The sequence below is a fragment of the Apostichopus japonicus genome, chromosome 17 (assembly GCF_037975245.1).
Source record: "Apostichopus japonicus isolate 1M-3 chromosome 17, ASM3797524v1, whole genome shotgun sequence".
Lineage (NCBI taxonomy): Eukaryota > Metazoa > Echinodermata > Holothuroidea > Aspidochirotida > Stichopodidae > Apostichopus > Apostichopus japonicus.
Window position 1 is genome coordinate 13,008,293 of NC_092577.1, and position 17,198 is coordinate 13,025,490.

At 39.3% G+C, this 17,198-nt stretch overlaps 1 protein-coding gene across 2 annotated transcripts in view; it reads left to right on the forward strand.

The window, feature by feature from the left end:
• LOC139984942 (uncharacterized) overlaps positions 1–17,198 on the forward strand; it is a 113,616-nt gene that overhangs the window by 84,074 nt on the left and 12,344 nt on the right. The window contains exons 7-8 of one of the 2 annotated variants that reach the window (XM_071999094.1): positions 6,804–7,047; positions 8,013–8,078. In XM_071999094.1, the coding sequence (XP_071855195.1) occupies positions 6,804–7,047; positions 8,013–8,078 (310 nt within the window). Of the gene's footprint in view, positions 1–6,803; positions 7,048–8,012; positions 8,079–14,318; positions 14,510–17,198 lie in introns of those variants that run through there. The other variant, XR_011799237.1, reaches the window with a different exon arrangement.

Genomic DNA, 17,198 nt, shown 5'->3' on the forward strand with positions numbered 1-17,198 from the left:
TGTCAAATAAATATGTAGAAAAATCAGCAATGGATTTTACCCTAAAATAATACATCTTTCTTAGTCGGTGGTTTATTTGGGATTTTTTTGGGCAGGTGAATGAACAGCTTGGGGAGGGGTATTTTTACTTTTCCGTTATTCCAAATATATTTAATGTTGTCCTAGAAACTTGTAGAAGTCAAATGCAAATGCACATCCGGTCTTTGGGGGAGAAATAGTGTCAAAGGGAAATTCAGTGGAGCTGTGACTGGAAATTTGTCACGGGGGGGGGGGGGGGGGATGCCGGGCTCTGACTAGTGTGTAATGACCGGAAATATTTCATTAGTTGCGTTTACTTTCAGATAGGTGGGGGGCAATGTTGGGACACAGGCAATATATTAAAACGCACAAAAACAAAGAATATCACAACAAAAAATTACATTGGTGAGTTCTTTTTATTTTCCATCACAGTGAACAGCACAAATGAGCAAGGTATAAGGGTTTTCAGCATAACTTACTTCCCGAAGTGCTTTTAACTCTGTTTTCCTTGTATTTTTCGCCTTTTGAAACCTTAGCGGGCTGGGCCTTCAAGCTTCATGTGGGTAGTTTTCCTTTCAGAACTGAGTTATAGCATTGGTCTGTTCAGCAGCCTTCAGTGGGTCATGAATTATGCTCTCCCATCTTTATGTTAGGGGCACAACCTTTTCTGTGGGGTGGGGCACATTTTGCCAAGCCACATCAGACCAATGCTATAACTCATTATGTTCTGAAAGGAAAATTACCCACATGAAGCTCGATATTGTTACAAGGCCCAGCCCGCTAGGGTTCCAAAAGGCGAATAATACAAGGAAGACAAAGTAAAAAGCACTTTGAAAGGTCACAGATGGCATCATTTAAATATTTTGTAGCATTTTGCAAAACTGTTATTTTAAGAGCATATAGGTTCCTACTTGATAGGCCACTAATGTACAGTAAATACATAACATTGCAAAGCAAATCATTTTAAGTTGATTTTATGAGATTTTGGAAAATCTAAGTTCAGCAATGACACCTACAAAAAATTCATACGATAGGTTCACAGTTTTACAATTTCACTTGCAGCATTTTTACATCAGTATACTGTACTTTTGACCTTTTTTTAAAGGTTTTATGTATAGATTATTTGAAAGAAAAATGTCTACCATCTCTAAGCTGAGCAATCTATTCCATTGCATTCTAACAGCCCCCACCCCCACCTTCCTCACCAATGCTTCATTAAGGACATGTGGCAACACACTATTTCACCCAAATTCACGGTGGAGACAATGGCATGAATTAACCATATTGTTCTTGGAAAACTTAAAAAATCAGGGCAAAATGTTTAGCTTGGCATGACCATAACCCAAAGCAACTCATAAAATAATTTAAAATGTAGTTCCATTGCAGAAAGGTCATTCTATGTCAAATAACGGATGCCTGTTGCTGCACCCTCTCCAAAAATTCAAAATGTATAGTATGCTTAGAACACCATGAAATGTGCACATCCTGAAAGATGTTAAACTTCAACATACCCCAAAATGTGGTGATTTGATATTGGATGACCCAGTTAATAACACACCATCATATCGTTAGCATGGTTTTTAAATGAATTCTACTAACCTCAGATGACCTTTGCCTTCTAAACACATCAGCAAACGAGATCGGGTACTTTCTGTTAAAAACAAGAGCCCAACGGCACTGTGGTTCCTTGCGTAGGGGTATATGACAATACATATAATATTATTAGAGCAAGATTGGGCTCAACTAGTCCAAGTAATTGTGGTCCTACACGTACACATAAAGTAACCAACACTATAGCCAAAACTTTTTTGATCACAAATTGTGATCGGAGTTTTGATCGGAAGGCACTTTTGAGATCTGAATATGGCGTCGAAAATGTAAGAAATATGAGGTCACCTACAAGCGGGTCGATAGATATGGTAACATTGGTGACCTCAGATCAAATGACGTATCAGTTTGAAAATGCTCCACCAGCCCATTCACAACTTGTCCCGAAATATCAATCGTGTCAGACCCTGGCACTGGGAGTTAATTGCATTAAATGTCTAAATATTAACTTTGAACTTGTATAACTTCACACACAAAGGTCAACTGGGGTCTACCATTGCCTTTTTTGATCGGTGAGATGTGTATATAGCATCAAAACTATAAAAATTAAAACATTTTTACTTAGCCCATTTTCACCCCAAAATACTTTTTTTTAACTTTAATTGACCGTTGGTGACCTCGGATCACATGACCGTTAAGTTTGAAAATATTTCCCTATCCTAATTCCAACTTGTTCCAAAATAACAACCGTGTCACACCTTGGCACTTGGAGTTATTGCATTAAATGTCTGAAAATTAACTTTGACCTAGTATAACTTCACAAATTTTTTACATGAAAACCTTGAACTCTGAAATCAACATTACATGGCTACCTGTACAATGTTGATGCTGGAAAAGGAATTGGCATAATGACATACCTTCAATGTGAAAAGGCATGTACTATACACTAAACACAATAATAGTTTTCAGCTATTGACTGCAATAAAGCATGTGGCAAAGCTTCACACCAAATTATATAGTATGTGCTGCTTTCACACTCTCACAAATGAATGTCACTTAATATTGCAAATCACATTAAAATGTCCTAGATTACACTTTATTTAGGCTTGCTGATATTTGTACATTTCAATAAACCTTCTGTATAATAAAAAAAAAACTGTAATGGCTTGAGGGGGGTGGGGGTGATTACTTCACTTTACATACTAGCGATTTTGTCAAATATAGTAACACTCTTACTACTAAGTGAAACCTATATAGTACATTTATATATCAATATTGAGTGTGTATTAATGTGTTCCCCATATAGTATACTAATAAATTGGCTATAGGCCACTAGTGTAGTCTTAAGTATTATAAAATAAGATTCAGCCACTAACAGTAATAGTAAAACGGAATGTGGCAAAGCTTCACACCACACAATATGGTGTGTGCTGCCTTCACACTCTCACTTTTACCAGTTAAATGACATTCCCATGCCAACTACATCACATGAACTACTGCGCATTGGCCTTTCTTGGGAAACACCTACTGATATTTGTACCATTTAATAAACATACTGTACAATATCCTTTAACTGAACTGGGTTTGGGAAGGAGGAGGGGATCGGAGGTTGTGATGGTTGGTTGATCACTTTACTGTACATACTAAAGGTTTCTGGAAATACAGTAACACTCTTTCTACTAAGTGAAACCTATGTAGTGCATTTATATATCAATATTTGAGTAATGAATGTGTTCCTCATATAGTCTACTGATCAATTGGCTATAGGCCACTAGTGTAGTGTTAAGTATTCTAAAATAAGTTTCAGCCACTAACAGCAATTAAACAGTATGTGTCAAACCTTCACACCACACAAGATGGTGTATGCTGTCTTCAAACCCGCACTTATTCCAGTCACCTTAGGCAAACCACATGAGGGTTTTATAATATACTATTTTTGGATAGGCCTGCCGACACTCGCATTATCCAATGACCCTACATAAACCTATTCTTAGGGTTTATAAATTAAGAGGGAATTAGGGTTTTGGTGGTGGACTCCTGACAAATATGTGACCAAATAAAATTAAATCCAAGGATCCTCACACCACACCAGATGGTATATGCTGTCTTAATAAAATGGGTCATATGCAAATAAACATAATAATAAGGAATCAAGAATTTAAAATGGTGGTTTTCATAAAATGTCACCAATTGGTGAGCTTTCCTCCACTTCATAAACCCATCCATAAGTTTATCCTCCTTATATATATATTTTTTAATATAACAAATACACTTTGTGTTTGAAGATGTGTCATCACCTGTTCTTTCGTTTGGCACTGTTTCTGTGCTGACAGTTGTATCTTTCCCATCACTTTGTTGGCTTTCCGAGCACTCGCTACTACTGGAAAATGTAGGAAATAGAGGGGAAGGACATTGATCATCCAAGTTGGTCTCTGCCATCCATGACAGAAACTTTCTGTCACAGCCTACTTCTTCAGAAGCGCAGGGTCTACTTTTCATTGTCTTCAATCGCCTTGCTTTGCTCCTTCTTTTTATTTTCTCCTTCCCTATTTTTCGGGCCATCGCATTTCTACAAGAAAAACAAGCAATAAATGAACAGTGGGTTCAGATAATAGTTTGTGACTTGACTTTTGCATTCAAAGTTGTCTGGTATTATATGAGCCAATTCATTTTGGTTGGTAGAGTTTGGGGTGTAATGATTTGCCTATTGTGGTCACCTATCAAAACTGTATTGGTCCCAAATATGCCAGATATTTAAATATGGTCACCTTTGGCCAAGTAACCTCAATTGGGCATTCAGTCACCATGAGTGTTCATTGAGAATGTTTGAGAACAATTTGGTAAGTACTGTAAAGAACTCTAGATAAGTTTAAGTAACTTATACAGAAATTTATTGAGTTGTAGCAAATTATTACAATTTATTTGTTATTCTTTTTTTGTGGGGTTATTATTCAATGTGCTCGGGAGACAATGCTACAATTAATGGAAAGAAGTGTACTAATAAATGTATAAGATGTGCGGGGCGGGTGATTAGTGAAGTACAGGAGGAGGTGAACGTAACGACCTGGCTCCCTTTGGACTGACAGTAATCCCCATCCATGTCCAGATTATGTAGCAAGTAATTCCATGCAGTGGTAGGTTAAGTCAGCCTTCTATGACCCTGCTATCCTTTATCTTTCGTTCCTCGGGCTAATAAAACTCATAATATTAAATTGCTTTTTCTGTACAGCCTACTGCGATTGTGGTGTCTTGTTTTTCTCCAAGTTGTTGTTATCAAGCTATTTTCACTTTTAAATAGTTTTTGAAAAATTCTAGTAATTTTTTGTTGTGTTTGTATACTTATTTGTTACTGTCCTGTGTAATTTACTTTAATATCATGATACGTTATGTCTTTTGCTGCAGGTTAAAAATATATATTCTTGTGAACGAAGACAATTTATCTCCTATGCCTAGCCTTGGCTGAATACATGCCACAACTTCGCACAAGGATGGTGTTTTGATTTTCTTGTTTCAAACACCGAGGCAAGGGCACCCAATTTCAAGCGAATAGTTGCTTTGCTTGGCTCCATCTTGGTAGACTAGGCCTTGTTCTAGTACTCTACTAGTAGTAGTTAGACTTAAGTACTAGGCTAGGCCTGGCAGTAGTAAGTAGTACTACTATTACTAAGCCAAATATACATCATAATTTAAAGAACAAGTTGGGCATAGACTTTAGTACTTACTTCAAAAAGTTCATCTTTAGTACATCAAAGGCTTTCAGAAGATAATTAGCTGTTTATATCATCTAAGACTCTCGTACGTATTGTCAAAAACCTTACATAACCGACAACGTACATGTCAATAGGGCCACCTTTATACCATAGAAACTCTCAAACTATTCAGCGTAAGGTTAAGTTTTCCTAGCATTGCACTAAATTAGGCCTATCACTAGTTGTATTACGGTTATGTTTAGCCTAAGTTCGGCAAACCTTGGATGTGAAACACGCCAATGTTTCATAGCCTAGTACTCACTTTTTCAATCAAATCAATCTCTTCTGTAGCCTTCTTCTACTTGAACAATGAGCCGAGACAAAAAATGAGGGAATTTTAAGGCCAGTTTGAACTCGCTACAGAACGAAATCTTCAGACCTGAGCATTTTTTTCACAGCGCCTTAATGTGTAGATTCACGATCACGATCGCCGGGGTCTCACTAGTTCCGCCCGAACTGCGCGGGCTTTTCTCCTGGGGAGGATGTACGCCCAGGGATCGGCACGATTTGAAAGTTCATATCGGAATTAAACTTCTCAAAATTATCTATTGCGATGACTATTGCAACAAATTGGAAATTCAACCACTAATTAGGGTATAAATAATCCAGCTAAGAATCTTACAACATTAAAACAATCATCAAACGTAAAAATTATATCTTATATGCGTTCATAGCTCAGGTAAATCAGGCTACTTGAGAGGAAAATAGTTACGTAATATACAAGCTAGTAGGATTGGTTCAGGTGTCGGAAATGTCTTTCTTGTATGAAAGAGCTTAAAAAGACAAACAGAATAGTGAAGAAACTACCATGATAGCATTCTCTGTTAAGGAGATAGCACACTTTGAAGATTTCAAAATTTCTTTGCAAATGACTGATATAGAAAGAATAACTGTGAGGGTGTGAGGTCACATCCTCACTTCCTTAACATGTGTCAATATTTTTCATTAAAAATAATTGCATTTTTTCACAAATCTAAAAAAATATCATCAAACATTCTTCAGATGCTAATTCTCAAATACTTCCCTTGACACAAATGAGATCTCCTGACGTATCTTTTGGTTGTAAGTCATAAAATATTACATAATATTTTAATAAAATAACAAAGACTTTTTAGGACTGTGAGGATATGACGTCACAGCTAGTATGATTTCAGCAGTTTCTACACAATCAGATAGAACTTTAAACTTGAATATCTCCTAAACAAGATATTTGAATAATGTCTTCACTATAGGGTTTCTTTTATTGTCCTCTTTCATATCAGATAAAAATTTGTGACACCTGAACTAACCTTGAATAGTGCAACAACGGCCAGTGTCCACCAGTGCACGCCCGTGCTACTAAATGGCTGATTTTCACATGACCGCGCTCACGCGATCCAAACAGAAAGACGTAGTTGGATTAGTGCAGTGTACGGTAAACTTTAAATTAAAATGAGAACAAACTGAACAAGTTATCTAAGGATGTGATTTGTACTTCATTCCTCTCAGCCAATTCCAGAAATGGAACATTATGTCTCTTCGGAGTATATATCCAACATGCGACAAAACCACCAGTGGGCTGGAGAACCGGAAATTGTCGCCACCAAGAAAAAATATGGAGTGAATATGAAAGTAGTCACAAGTGCAGCATGTAGTACAGCGAACGAATTTTACAAGCATGACTTCCAAGAGGAGAACGCTACCGAGACGTTGTACTTGGGACATATCCATGAGAAACACTATGTCAGCCTCGGTAGGTAGAACACTGTTTATGTCACCAAATCAAGTTGTTTTTCACTTTGAGGGAGAAGGCGTTCACTCGCTGTAGGACATTTCAGACCAGCAAGACAGTTCTGGTTACAGCTGGCAATGTGTTCAGTACTGTAATTTTGTGTGCGTGTGTGTGCGTGTGTGCGATGCTTACCGACTTTACTTTATTAGGCTGAGCGTCATTTTGCTGAGAAATCAGATAAAAATATGTTTCTCGCTTTGATTGAGCTAGGGCAAATTGCTCTTAGTGTATTCACACACGTCACGAGTATGCCACTAGACCAGACTGACAGAGGGAAGGGAATAATGTTTTGCTCAAGATCGGTACAAACGTCAGTAAGTCTGCTACCTTCAATTGCTCGACATATCATTCAGTTTTCGAATCATTGGAGGAATCTACGTAGTCAGGACGGGTATGTTTGTATGAATATATCAAACCTGGCACATCGCCGGATTGGTATGTCTGACCACAATATTGGCAGTCGAGGGATCACTAAGCCTTTTGGATTTATGGTTGAGGTACCACCGTTGGCTTTGACAAGGTGCCTAGTAGTAGCTCTATGTTCAACTGCTATAATGAATCCTCGTTTCATCAGTAGAATGAATTAGAGCATATATCTTCATTGCTACATTCAAGCGCATGACAAAATACAGACCGAGTGACAATGGCTGATATAAAGACTTCAGAGGAGCTTCGGTATACGCTCCGCGTGGTAAGTCGCTTATCCAGCTCTATATGCATTTGAACCTACATGAAATATTTTGTTTTGCATCACCGACTGGGAGAGGTACTCGCTCATCTCTTTGGATTCTCTGAACGAAGCCTGGCCTCTCTTGTGCACATTCAGCACTGCAATTTTATAATAAATTAGCACTACCTATCCCTCAAACGAGTAGGTATATGCTCATAACCCTTATCATAATGACGATAACTCTTCCACTTTTCAGAACCAGATGACGATCAAGACCTCACTAAAGACCGTGGAGCTCCCTCACCAGCAATGTCTTCGGCAGGTGGGAATTGCCAGTTGATTGTTTGTTTGTTTATTAGGTAACAGTCATGCAGTTGAGGGTTACTGCTGCAGACTCTAGACTCAGAATTCCCCCCCCCCCCCCCCTTATACGTTGTACACTTGAACCCAAATATGGTGAGGATACAGGGTCATATTTCAATACAATTGATTGCAAAAAAATGTGATATTCTAATACAACTGATGGACATAATGTTCACAGTGCGTGTACAGGTTTGCAACTCGATTGTAGAAGAAAATGCACACGACATCCTGGTAAGTGTGTATAGTCAATTTGTCTCTCCAAATATACGGCGTGGAGCCAGTGATTGGAGGAGGTATGACACCGCTAACTAAAATGGCCCCGAGAGCCCTTTGAAGGTCGGAAAAAGCAGGGGAAGAGACTGTATTTCCACTGTAGATCTCCAATGGCCTATATCATTCAGCATTTACATCAATTGCACAGTACAAAACAGCACTGAAAAGAAAACACTGACATCTAAGCATGCTCATCCATTACTGCGTATGCCCCCACTGAGTCCATCCGGAATTAATATTTTGATGTAAAAATAGCTCCCGGTCGATACTCTACTGAAATGGCTGACATCGTTTTGATATAATTATGCGAAAAACAAGCAATATTTTCCATGATTACGATCCTAAATCTGAGAAGCACGTGTCAGAAAACTTACCCATCCAAACACTCTGTTGCATAGGCAGAACAAAAGCCTACATAGAAGAATTCCTAGGTTCCAGGACAAGGCAGCTAGTAGGCATTAATCAAGGGTATTGTTCACAGCAGTTAGGTGTTTATCTAGTTCTACATAGTCTTAATTTAATGTTATACAAACAAAGGGGAATCGGTCTCCATAAAAACCTATTTAACCTAACCCCTAAATCATTTTTTTTTAAATTTAATAAGGAAACGTTCGGGAATTGTTAGTCTGTAGGATTGATCAGTGTTTTAGGGGTTAGATTTGATAGGATTTTGTGGAGACCGACTTCCCTTTGTTTTGTACAAATTTAAAACCCGTCCGTAATATTGAAGTACTTTATTTAATCAATGTAACCATATATGTAATCACATATGTAACCAATTTAACCATTACTTCTAGTTTCCTTAATATTCGGCTCGTATCCCGTAACGTTAACAATTCCTAAACGTTTACTATCAAACCTATCAAACTTAACCACTAAAACACTGATCCATCTCAAGTTTCCTTAATATTCGGTTCGTATCCCGTAACGTTAACATTGCCCGAACGTATATATAAGGAAACGTTCGGGATACTAAAGGTTTAGGATACTAAAGTATCATATCAAATCAAGGTTGGGCGAAATGACCAGGCTTGTTGGGCAAAATGGTAAGGTTGGGCGAAATGGCAGTTGGGCAAAATGGTTGTTGGGCGAAGTGACCTGCTTCCGTGGAGAACACTGGCTAACGGTTACCCCCTCCCCTGTGAGAAAAGTTTTGTGTGAATAAGTGTCCTTACATGCTATCTGGTGTTAAATTTGTCATCTTTGGAAGTAAAATTGTGTCGAGAATTTATGTTATCTAAAAATGGCTAACTGCCGAAAGGGGGTGGGGATTGGCCTGATACACCCCCTCCCACTGGCTACGTCAATGGTGTGAACTATTCTATTCTGGGGACAAAACAGAAGTCACATGACCTAAAGTAAGGAAGTTCGATTTTGTAACTATGAGTCACTGCATAGGCAGGGTAAGTCTTTCCGTCGCTAGGCCCCCAAAAGACAGCCAAAATCTAGCTGCCTGCAACCATCATTGGATTGAGTTATGACATCATAAGTAAGCACAGTTGGCCCTCTGGATAATATATACATTAACTAACTATTCACGTCCACGCTTTCGAAAAGCAAGGGCCGTAGCAACCTTAACTACGCATGAACAAGGTGAACGGGTTAACAGCATCGTGAGCTGTTAACCCGTTTTACCCGTAACCCGTATTACTTATGAGAGTATCTTTTTCGCATATACACTGGAACAATGGTAACCTCTACGATATTGCTCCAGTTCTGTATAGAGACAGGTATTGTATGTTGACTTGTGCTATACTAATGCCATCAGCTTCAACTTTAAAGTCTTAAATAAGAAAAACAGTCCAAAGTTTATTTTGCAATATTATTTGTGGACTTAAAAATGCAGTTTTCTGGGCTGAAATTCATCACTGTGTAAATGGCGTTTTAATAAATTTCGAATAAACTTAGTCAGTGTAGAACGTTAAGTGTTTCAATACCAAACATGTAGTAGGATGAAGTAGTTTTATCAACCAGACTGCAGTGCTCAGAATGCCTTTTAGCTTAAATTCGTTTCATTTTAAATGAAAGCTGTGCACATTTCTTCTATTGTGACACTAAATCAAATGGTAAAGTACATAGCGCTCCAGTTTCCGGGCTGGATTATTCTTAATTAAACCTCCTAATATTTGCAAAAAGGCAGAATTTCAGAGAAAGAAAGTTCCGTTTTCTCTCGTTGTGGGTACCTTTTCCTTAGTAAGTATCTCTCAGTGCACAAAGGTATACCATCGAATTAATACTGTATAGCTATATATATACACGTAAGGGTACAAGTAGTTTTACAAACCAGAGTGCAATGTTCATGATGATTTTTTGCTTTAATTCGTATAATGATTGACATCTGTGCACATGTCTTCTAATATAACGCTACATTAAATGAACAAGTACTGAGCGCTCCATTTTCTTAGCTGACTTTCCTTCAAAGAACTTACTTGATATGTAAAAAAAGCAACATTTTCAGAGAAAGGCAGTTCGGTTTCCTCTCGTTCTGGGTATATTTTCTTTAGCTAGTATCTCCCAGTGGGCAAAATAAAACCACGGAAACGATACTGTGTAGCTGTAGAAAAAATATAAGCACTCATTGTTATCTATTTACGTGGCTATGAAATATTAAATCTGAATTCTGCCTTAAAGACGAACGATAGTAATTTTCAGCATTGACGAAAAAATACGATTTTGTTCAAGAGTATTCTAGTTGGTTCCGTTTTACACATGAGAAAATTCAAATCAATCCGATATTGGGAAAGGCTGAACAAAATTCCTAAAGTCATTGATTTTTTAAACAAAATTTGGGCTTTTTGTGAAAGCGATATGATGATCACGTGATCTATAGTGACCTGTGACGTCATAATGATGATAAGAAAGTGAGCTCAGCGTAGTGTACTTCAGCTGTGTGCACTGAGTGTGAAAGTTTAGTTGCAACCTACTCTATATTGGACTCGACAAACAAAACATCATGTAAGTGTCACTAATATTTGCACAGTGTGAAAGTACCGTTTGCGGACCTACGTGAAGTTGGGCTAGAATATGATTCCTCCTGAAGCCCAAACCACGAGGCATGCATGTGAATAAACGCAATAGGCATTGCATGTAGTGGAAAATTGTTACAGCATAGACGAACGGTTGAAATCTTGATAAAGGTCTGGAAAACCTTGCGAACCGTCCCAACCAGGTTCGCGAGAAATCCGCGAAAATAAAAATCGGACAAAAAAAAAAAAAAAAAAACGGGACGAAAAATTTAAAAAAAACCCACAAAGGACAAAAAAAGTACATCTGTAAAAACAAGGAGTAAAATATCACAAGAAAAGTTCAGAAGCATAAGGTACATGATCAGAGAGCGTGCTCGCAATTTTAGTCACAATACCAACGAGTAATGATGTGTCCCCAACCCACTTACAATGGCTGTTTCGCAAGCTTCAGGTCATACGTGTCACACGGACACCCACGGCCCAGCGCGGGAAGGTTTCTGTAATAAATCAGCCTCGCGGGAAATATTTTGAACAATATTGCCATTCCACATTTGTTTATATTTATATTGTAAGCTGGCTAGCAAACTATTCTTTCGTATTCTTCGTATTTCTTGCGTGTGATTCGTAATTCTTTTGTATGAATTTGACTTCAGTTCAGTGTTCCCACTAAGGTGCGGGATTCCCTTCAACTGACTCAGTAACCCCGCAAAGAAAGCATTTGTCTGCAGGAAATCCCCGCATCGTTTTTTGCATTCGCGATGAGTTTATACTCAATGTACAACTTATTCACTTGACCGTTTAGAGAAAAAAACTGAAAATCAATTGTGTACGGAAAGTAGGCTAAGTTAGTAAGCTACACCTTTTAAATTTTACGATAGATCGAGCAAAACACTTTCGAAAAATTCACGCAAAACTGGCATATCGTACTAAATGCAACTAATGTCATATAAAGAAGGCTCTAGCTAGCTCATTTCCGCCAATTGGGGTCGATATCGACCCCAATTCATCTTTGAATTTAAAAAATTTATTACTCAGCCATCTTACATCCTACAACATTCATTTAGGTATTGAAATGTAGCTAAGACAATACGTTTGTGTATAAAACAAATAAAAAGGGGGTCACTGTAATTTGTTTTAGTGGGTGGGGCTCAAAGGTCAAATGTCAATCTGAAAATGACGTAATTTGGCTAACAATCGATGTTCGCTTCATAAAAATCGTGACAGAAAATAAGAGTTGAACAAACCCCCCCCCCCCCCATTATATTTGGTATAAACCCTAACATGTTTTGAACATATTCTGAGCATTTCAGGAATATATTTATAAAGAGCTCTGAGAAAAATGCAAATGACCTTGAAATTTCCTGTAATTTGACACCAAAATCGTCCAAATCCGTTCATTTTTGATAAAATTCTCGTTCCCAAACGCTTCAACCTACGAACGTGTTTTTTTTTACCCTATTATAGATATTTAGGCCGCTCACTTCTTTGTAATTGATAGTTATGACATAGCGCCCTTATATTCCTTTGTAAGTCGATAGTCGACACATTTCTAGGAGAGAAGGTGACAACTTGGAGAAGGTCATGTTGAGGGTCAACGAAAACGTGGTAGGCCAAAAGTTCGATGGGCTGACGGGATAAAAGAGATCACCGGCATGAACATCTGCGCAGCTCACCGATATGCCCAGGATAGAAGTGGTTGGAACCAGGCGCGGCGGAACGGAAAAATTATTGGGGAAGCTAATGTGTGGAGACTATCTAAGCGGAGCGCCACCATCGGTTGGCGCGGAGCGTACAAGAAAATTTTGGGGTTTTTCAAACCCCCAGATGGCCGGAAACGGCACTTTCCGAGTGTTTTATGCTGCGAATACCTAGCCCTAAAATATGGGTCTCAAGCCTGCAATTTCTCAGATTGCACGTAAAAGTCTGTAAAACATTGTAATTTGTATATTCGATGGTTTATTAAGAGAGTAGCTATTACTCGTAGTGTACTCGCAAAGATGTTTTTGAGTGTAGTAAGGGCAGTGGCGGAGCTAGAGTATTGGTCAGGGAGGGCAAGAATGGTCTGCAGGGGCGCTTTCGACACTATCTAAGCGGAGCGCCACCACAGGTTGGCGCGGAGCGTACAGAAAATTTTTGAGTAAAGATACTCCCTAGATTGCAGGAAATGACCCTTTCTGGGGCCTTGCTAATTAGCAGATAAACGGAGAATAAATAGGTGTCGTCTCCATTTTGTCGGAAAACAGAATATGACAAATGTCAATAGGTATATGAGAGCGCAATAAAATAGTCAATAATCGCGAATAAGTAAAAAATAGTGCTGAAAAGGGCGCCGCCAGCAGTCCATTTGAGTCCGTCAAGGGGGGGGGGCATCCGCCCCCTGACTGTATATATGGACGCTCCGTCACTAAGTAAGGGGATGTTGGAGAACTGGCTGAAATGAGGCAAGTCATTGGCCTAAGACGAAGTTGTGTTACGCTTACCGGTACTCACACTCACTGCTTCCACTTTTCACGGGGCGTGAAGACGCGGTTGGGGTGACAATGTGGTCTATAGCCAGGGGACTGGCCGACGGTCCCCCAGCAATTACTAAAATGATTACACCTATACGTGTGTATACGTGTGTATATGTGAGTATACGTGTGCATCGGACAGATCGACAAGTATGCATTGAAAAATGGGCAGATGCACGTTTCGGAGCCTTGGTAAATATTGGGGGGGCTTATCATGCATTTGCCCCCTCGACTTTTTTATTGGGGGGGCTGAGCCCCCCCCCAAGCCCCCCTGGTTCCGCCGCCACTGGTTGGAACGTCATCATCAATAGGGTCACAAAGGGTCAGTCATGACTCATAGGACGACGACGACGACGACTTCTTTGTAATTGATAGTTATGACATAGCGCCCTCATTTCCTTTGTAAGTCGATAGCAACGCCGTTCTTGCGCAATACTGTGTCACTGAATGTTTAGTGTGCATTTCAATGGACTTTTACGTAGTGCATATTTTCAAATAGGTCGTGGCTGCACACAGCGTCCCAAATTACGGCCCAATAGGCCCTAAAGATGTGGGACGATTGGTCAGATACCTTGATGAGGTCCAGGACCTTCTGGTCGAACCAGTTTATCAAGGTTCGGTCCTTTGAGGACCCAGAAATTGTAAGTTCAATAGCGTTTTTTGCAAAAATGGCTAGGCTAGGCCTAACGTTATGCCAACGTTAGGCTGTATTTGTAGGAAGTAAACAACATTTGTACTAACTTAAATCAGTCATAACTCTGTCAATCCTCAACAGATTTCAGAAAATAAGGTATCATCCGAAAGAGCAGCCCCAGAAGAACCTTTATCATACAATTTGAAGTCAATTTTGAAGTCCGTTGTGATTTTATTGTATTTTGGTGTTTTCCAATTAAAATTTAATTGCGACCTAATTTGCATATTATAATTTGCATATATTTGGAATTTTTTATAAAATTATCAATTCCAAATATTGTTCCCTACTGATCTACATCAACTTCCTATTAGAGAAGTTGTCCCTAGCCTTTATAGCCAGCCCTAACAAGATAAGTGCCCCCAGACCCTAATTGTTTTCCCCACCCACCGTCTGGAAGAGGGCTAGTGCATCCATTTACGAATACACCGTAATACCACATCTGGTGTGAAGCGGGGGGGGGGGGGAAGTATTTTCTAGAATTTCCAAAAATACCGAAAAAATAATATCCTACCATAGTTAAGTGTATAGCAAGTAGCCTAACCAACTCGGCTGTTACGGATCTCACGTAACTACAAAATAACAACTAATTGTATTTTGCGGAGTTGACGTTTTCTACAAGAACATGGAAATAATATTTAGCATTGAGTTAATCATGCCAAGTGGACTAAAACATGTGATTACAAGGGTAACTTTCATAAAGATGGCCATAGCAAGGGGCCTTGATATCGTGCTGTGCGTGCAAGGGCGTAGGAACCGGGGGCTGGGCCACCAGCCACCCAGTGAAAAAATGTGGAGAGGCGGAAGTATCATTCCGCCCCCCGGTTCGCAAGTCAGAAAACCCCTTTTTCATTTCCAAATGAGAGAACAAAATCTCATTTGGAGCACCAAATTGCATCTACGGCCAGGTGAAAATACAAAATTAAGGTTTACAAAATGGAGTGGGTGTTGAAGTGTACTATATTTCACCAAATTGCATCTGAGGCCACCGGAGATGCAAAAAAATCCAGGGGGACACCCCCTCCCCTTACACCCCTCCCCAGGCCGGTCATCAGTCTTCAGCCCATCCCCCCCCCCACTCAAAAGTACCTTCCTACGCCACTGCATGTGTGTATGGTATGGACTGTGCCTCGTGTTTCATGGGGTGTGCATGCGGAGGAGTCAGTTGGCTTGAAGTGTGTTTTACTTACCTTAATGTTACGGGGACATTTTAACCTACTTTTCTTGAACGTCTAAGATATCATTTCGCACAACTTTACCGATCCTTTAACGACTGACCTAATTAATTCTAGAGTGGGACGAAAAAAAGTTTACTCCATGAAAAGGGCCCTGGCAACGTGCCAAAAAATGTTAACAAACAGGTGTTAGACAGGGGATGAGCTCAGAGTTGTTTGGCAAGGTACATGGGAAAATTCGCAGCACATGTACCGTGGTAGTTGGGTAGGGTTAAACACTGCAGTTGTAAACTTGTACGCATATAGTGCACGCTATTAATTGTTAGGCAGTCTAGAAACAGGGCTTTGTCGAACGTTGTTTATTTCATAATATCGGAAGTTCTGTAAGTTGCACTTTTCATAGATTGAAAGACCGATTAAATCTCTTTTCTCTCTTATTATAACATAATATAGCTACTCTAACTTGTCGTTTAAAAATTTTCATAATTTTCCTGACGATCTAAATTATAAAAGTTGTCAATATTTTGCATCCTCAACTGCGAATTTGTCATCGCCAGACACGCCAATATACCATTTTTTTTCGGGGGCTTCCGCCCCCAGGATCCCCACAAGGGGTTCTATCCCTTGACCCCACCAGGGCCATAAGGCGGCCCCTACACCCGATGCGCGAACACCGGAGGGAATTCGGCAGTGTGTTCGCGGGAAATTGAACAAGGTTTTCCAACACTCACTTACCACTCGATTGAGTTTAAATGCGGTTGTATTTCAAGCTCAATGGAACCTTTCTGTTGGATTTAATGATGTACGGAACAAGGAACGTTTGTGTTTTACAGTAGGCATACAAGCGATTCTATACTCTGTTTAGAACTTTGTGATTTTTTTTTTCTCGGATGTTATACTAATCTACGTTTGAGACTATCATCAATATTATTATTGTGCCAGTTTGACAGGTAAGTGAGCACATTCATACAGCACTCTGTATAAGACCCGCCAACAACGTGATATTGTGATTTACGTTACTTTGGGTCAGCTTGCGAGTTACCTCTTCAGATATTGGGAAATCTTTGAGCAAATTTCGTAAAAAAAACTTGTAAACACGTGTTGAAGTAATCAAGAAACGCCACGATATTCATTATCTATTTATGTCTTGAACATTACGCCGGAAAATTAAACTAAAATCACAGTTATGCTGACATGACATACACGCATAGTTCCGTACTAAACAGTTCACTGCAGAAAAGATCATCACAGTGACGTCATTCACTGACCTGAGGGCTGTTCAAGGTCGTTGCAGGGTTCGCAAAGCTCCGTACCAAACAGTTCACTACAGAAAAGATATCACAGTGACGTCATTCACTGACCTGAGGGCTGTTCAAGGTCGTTGCAGGGTTCGCAAATTCCAAAATTCGTATCAATTACGGAGACGAAAAAAACGATGTTTTAATTCCCTTTTTTATAACTTTT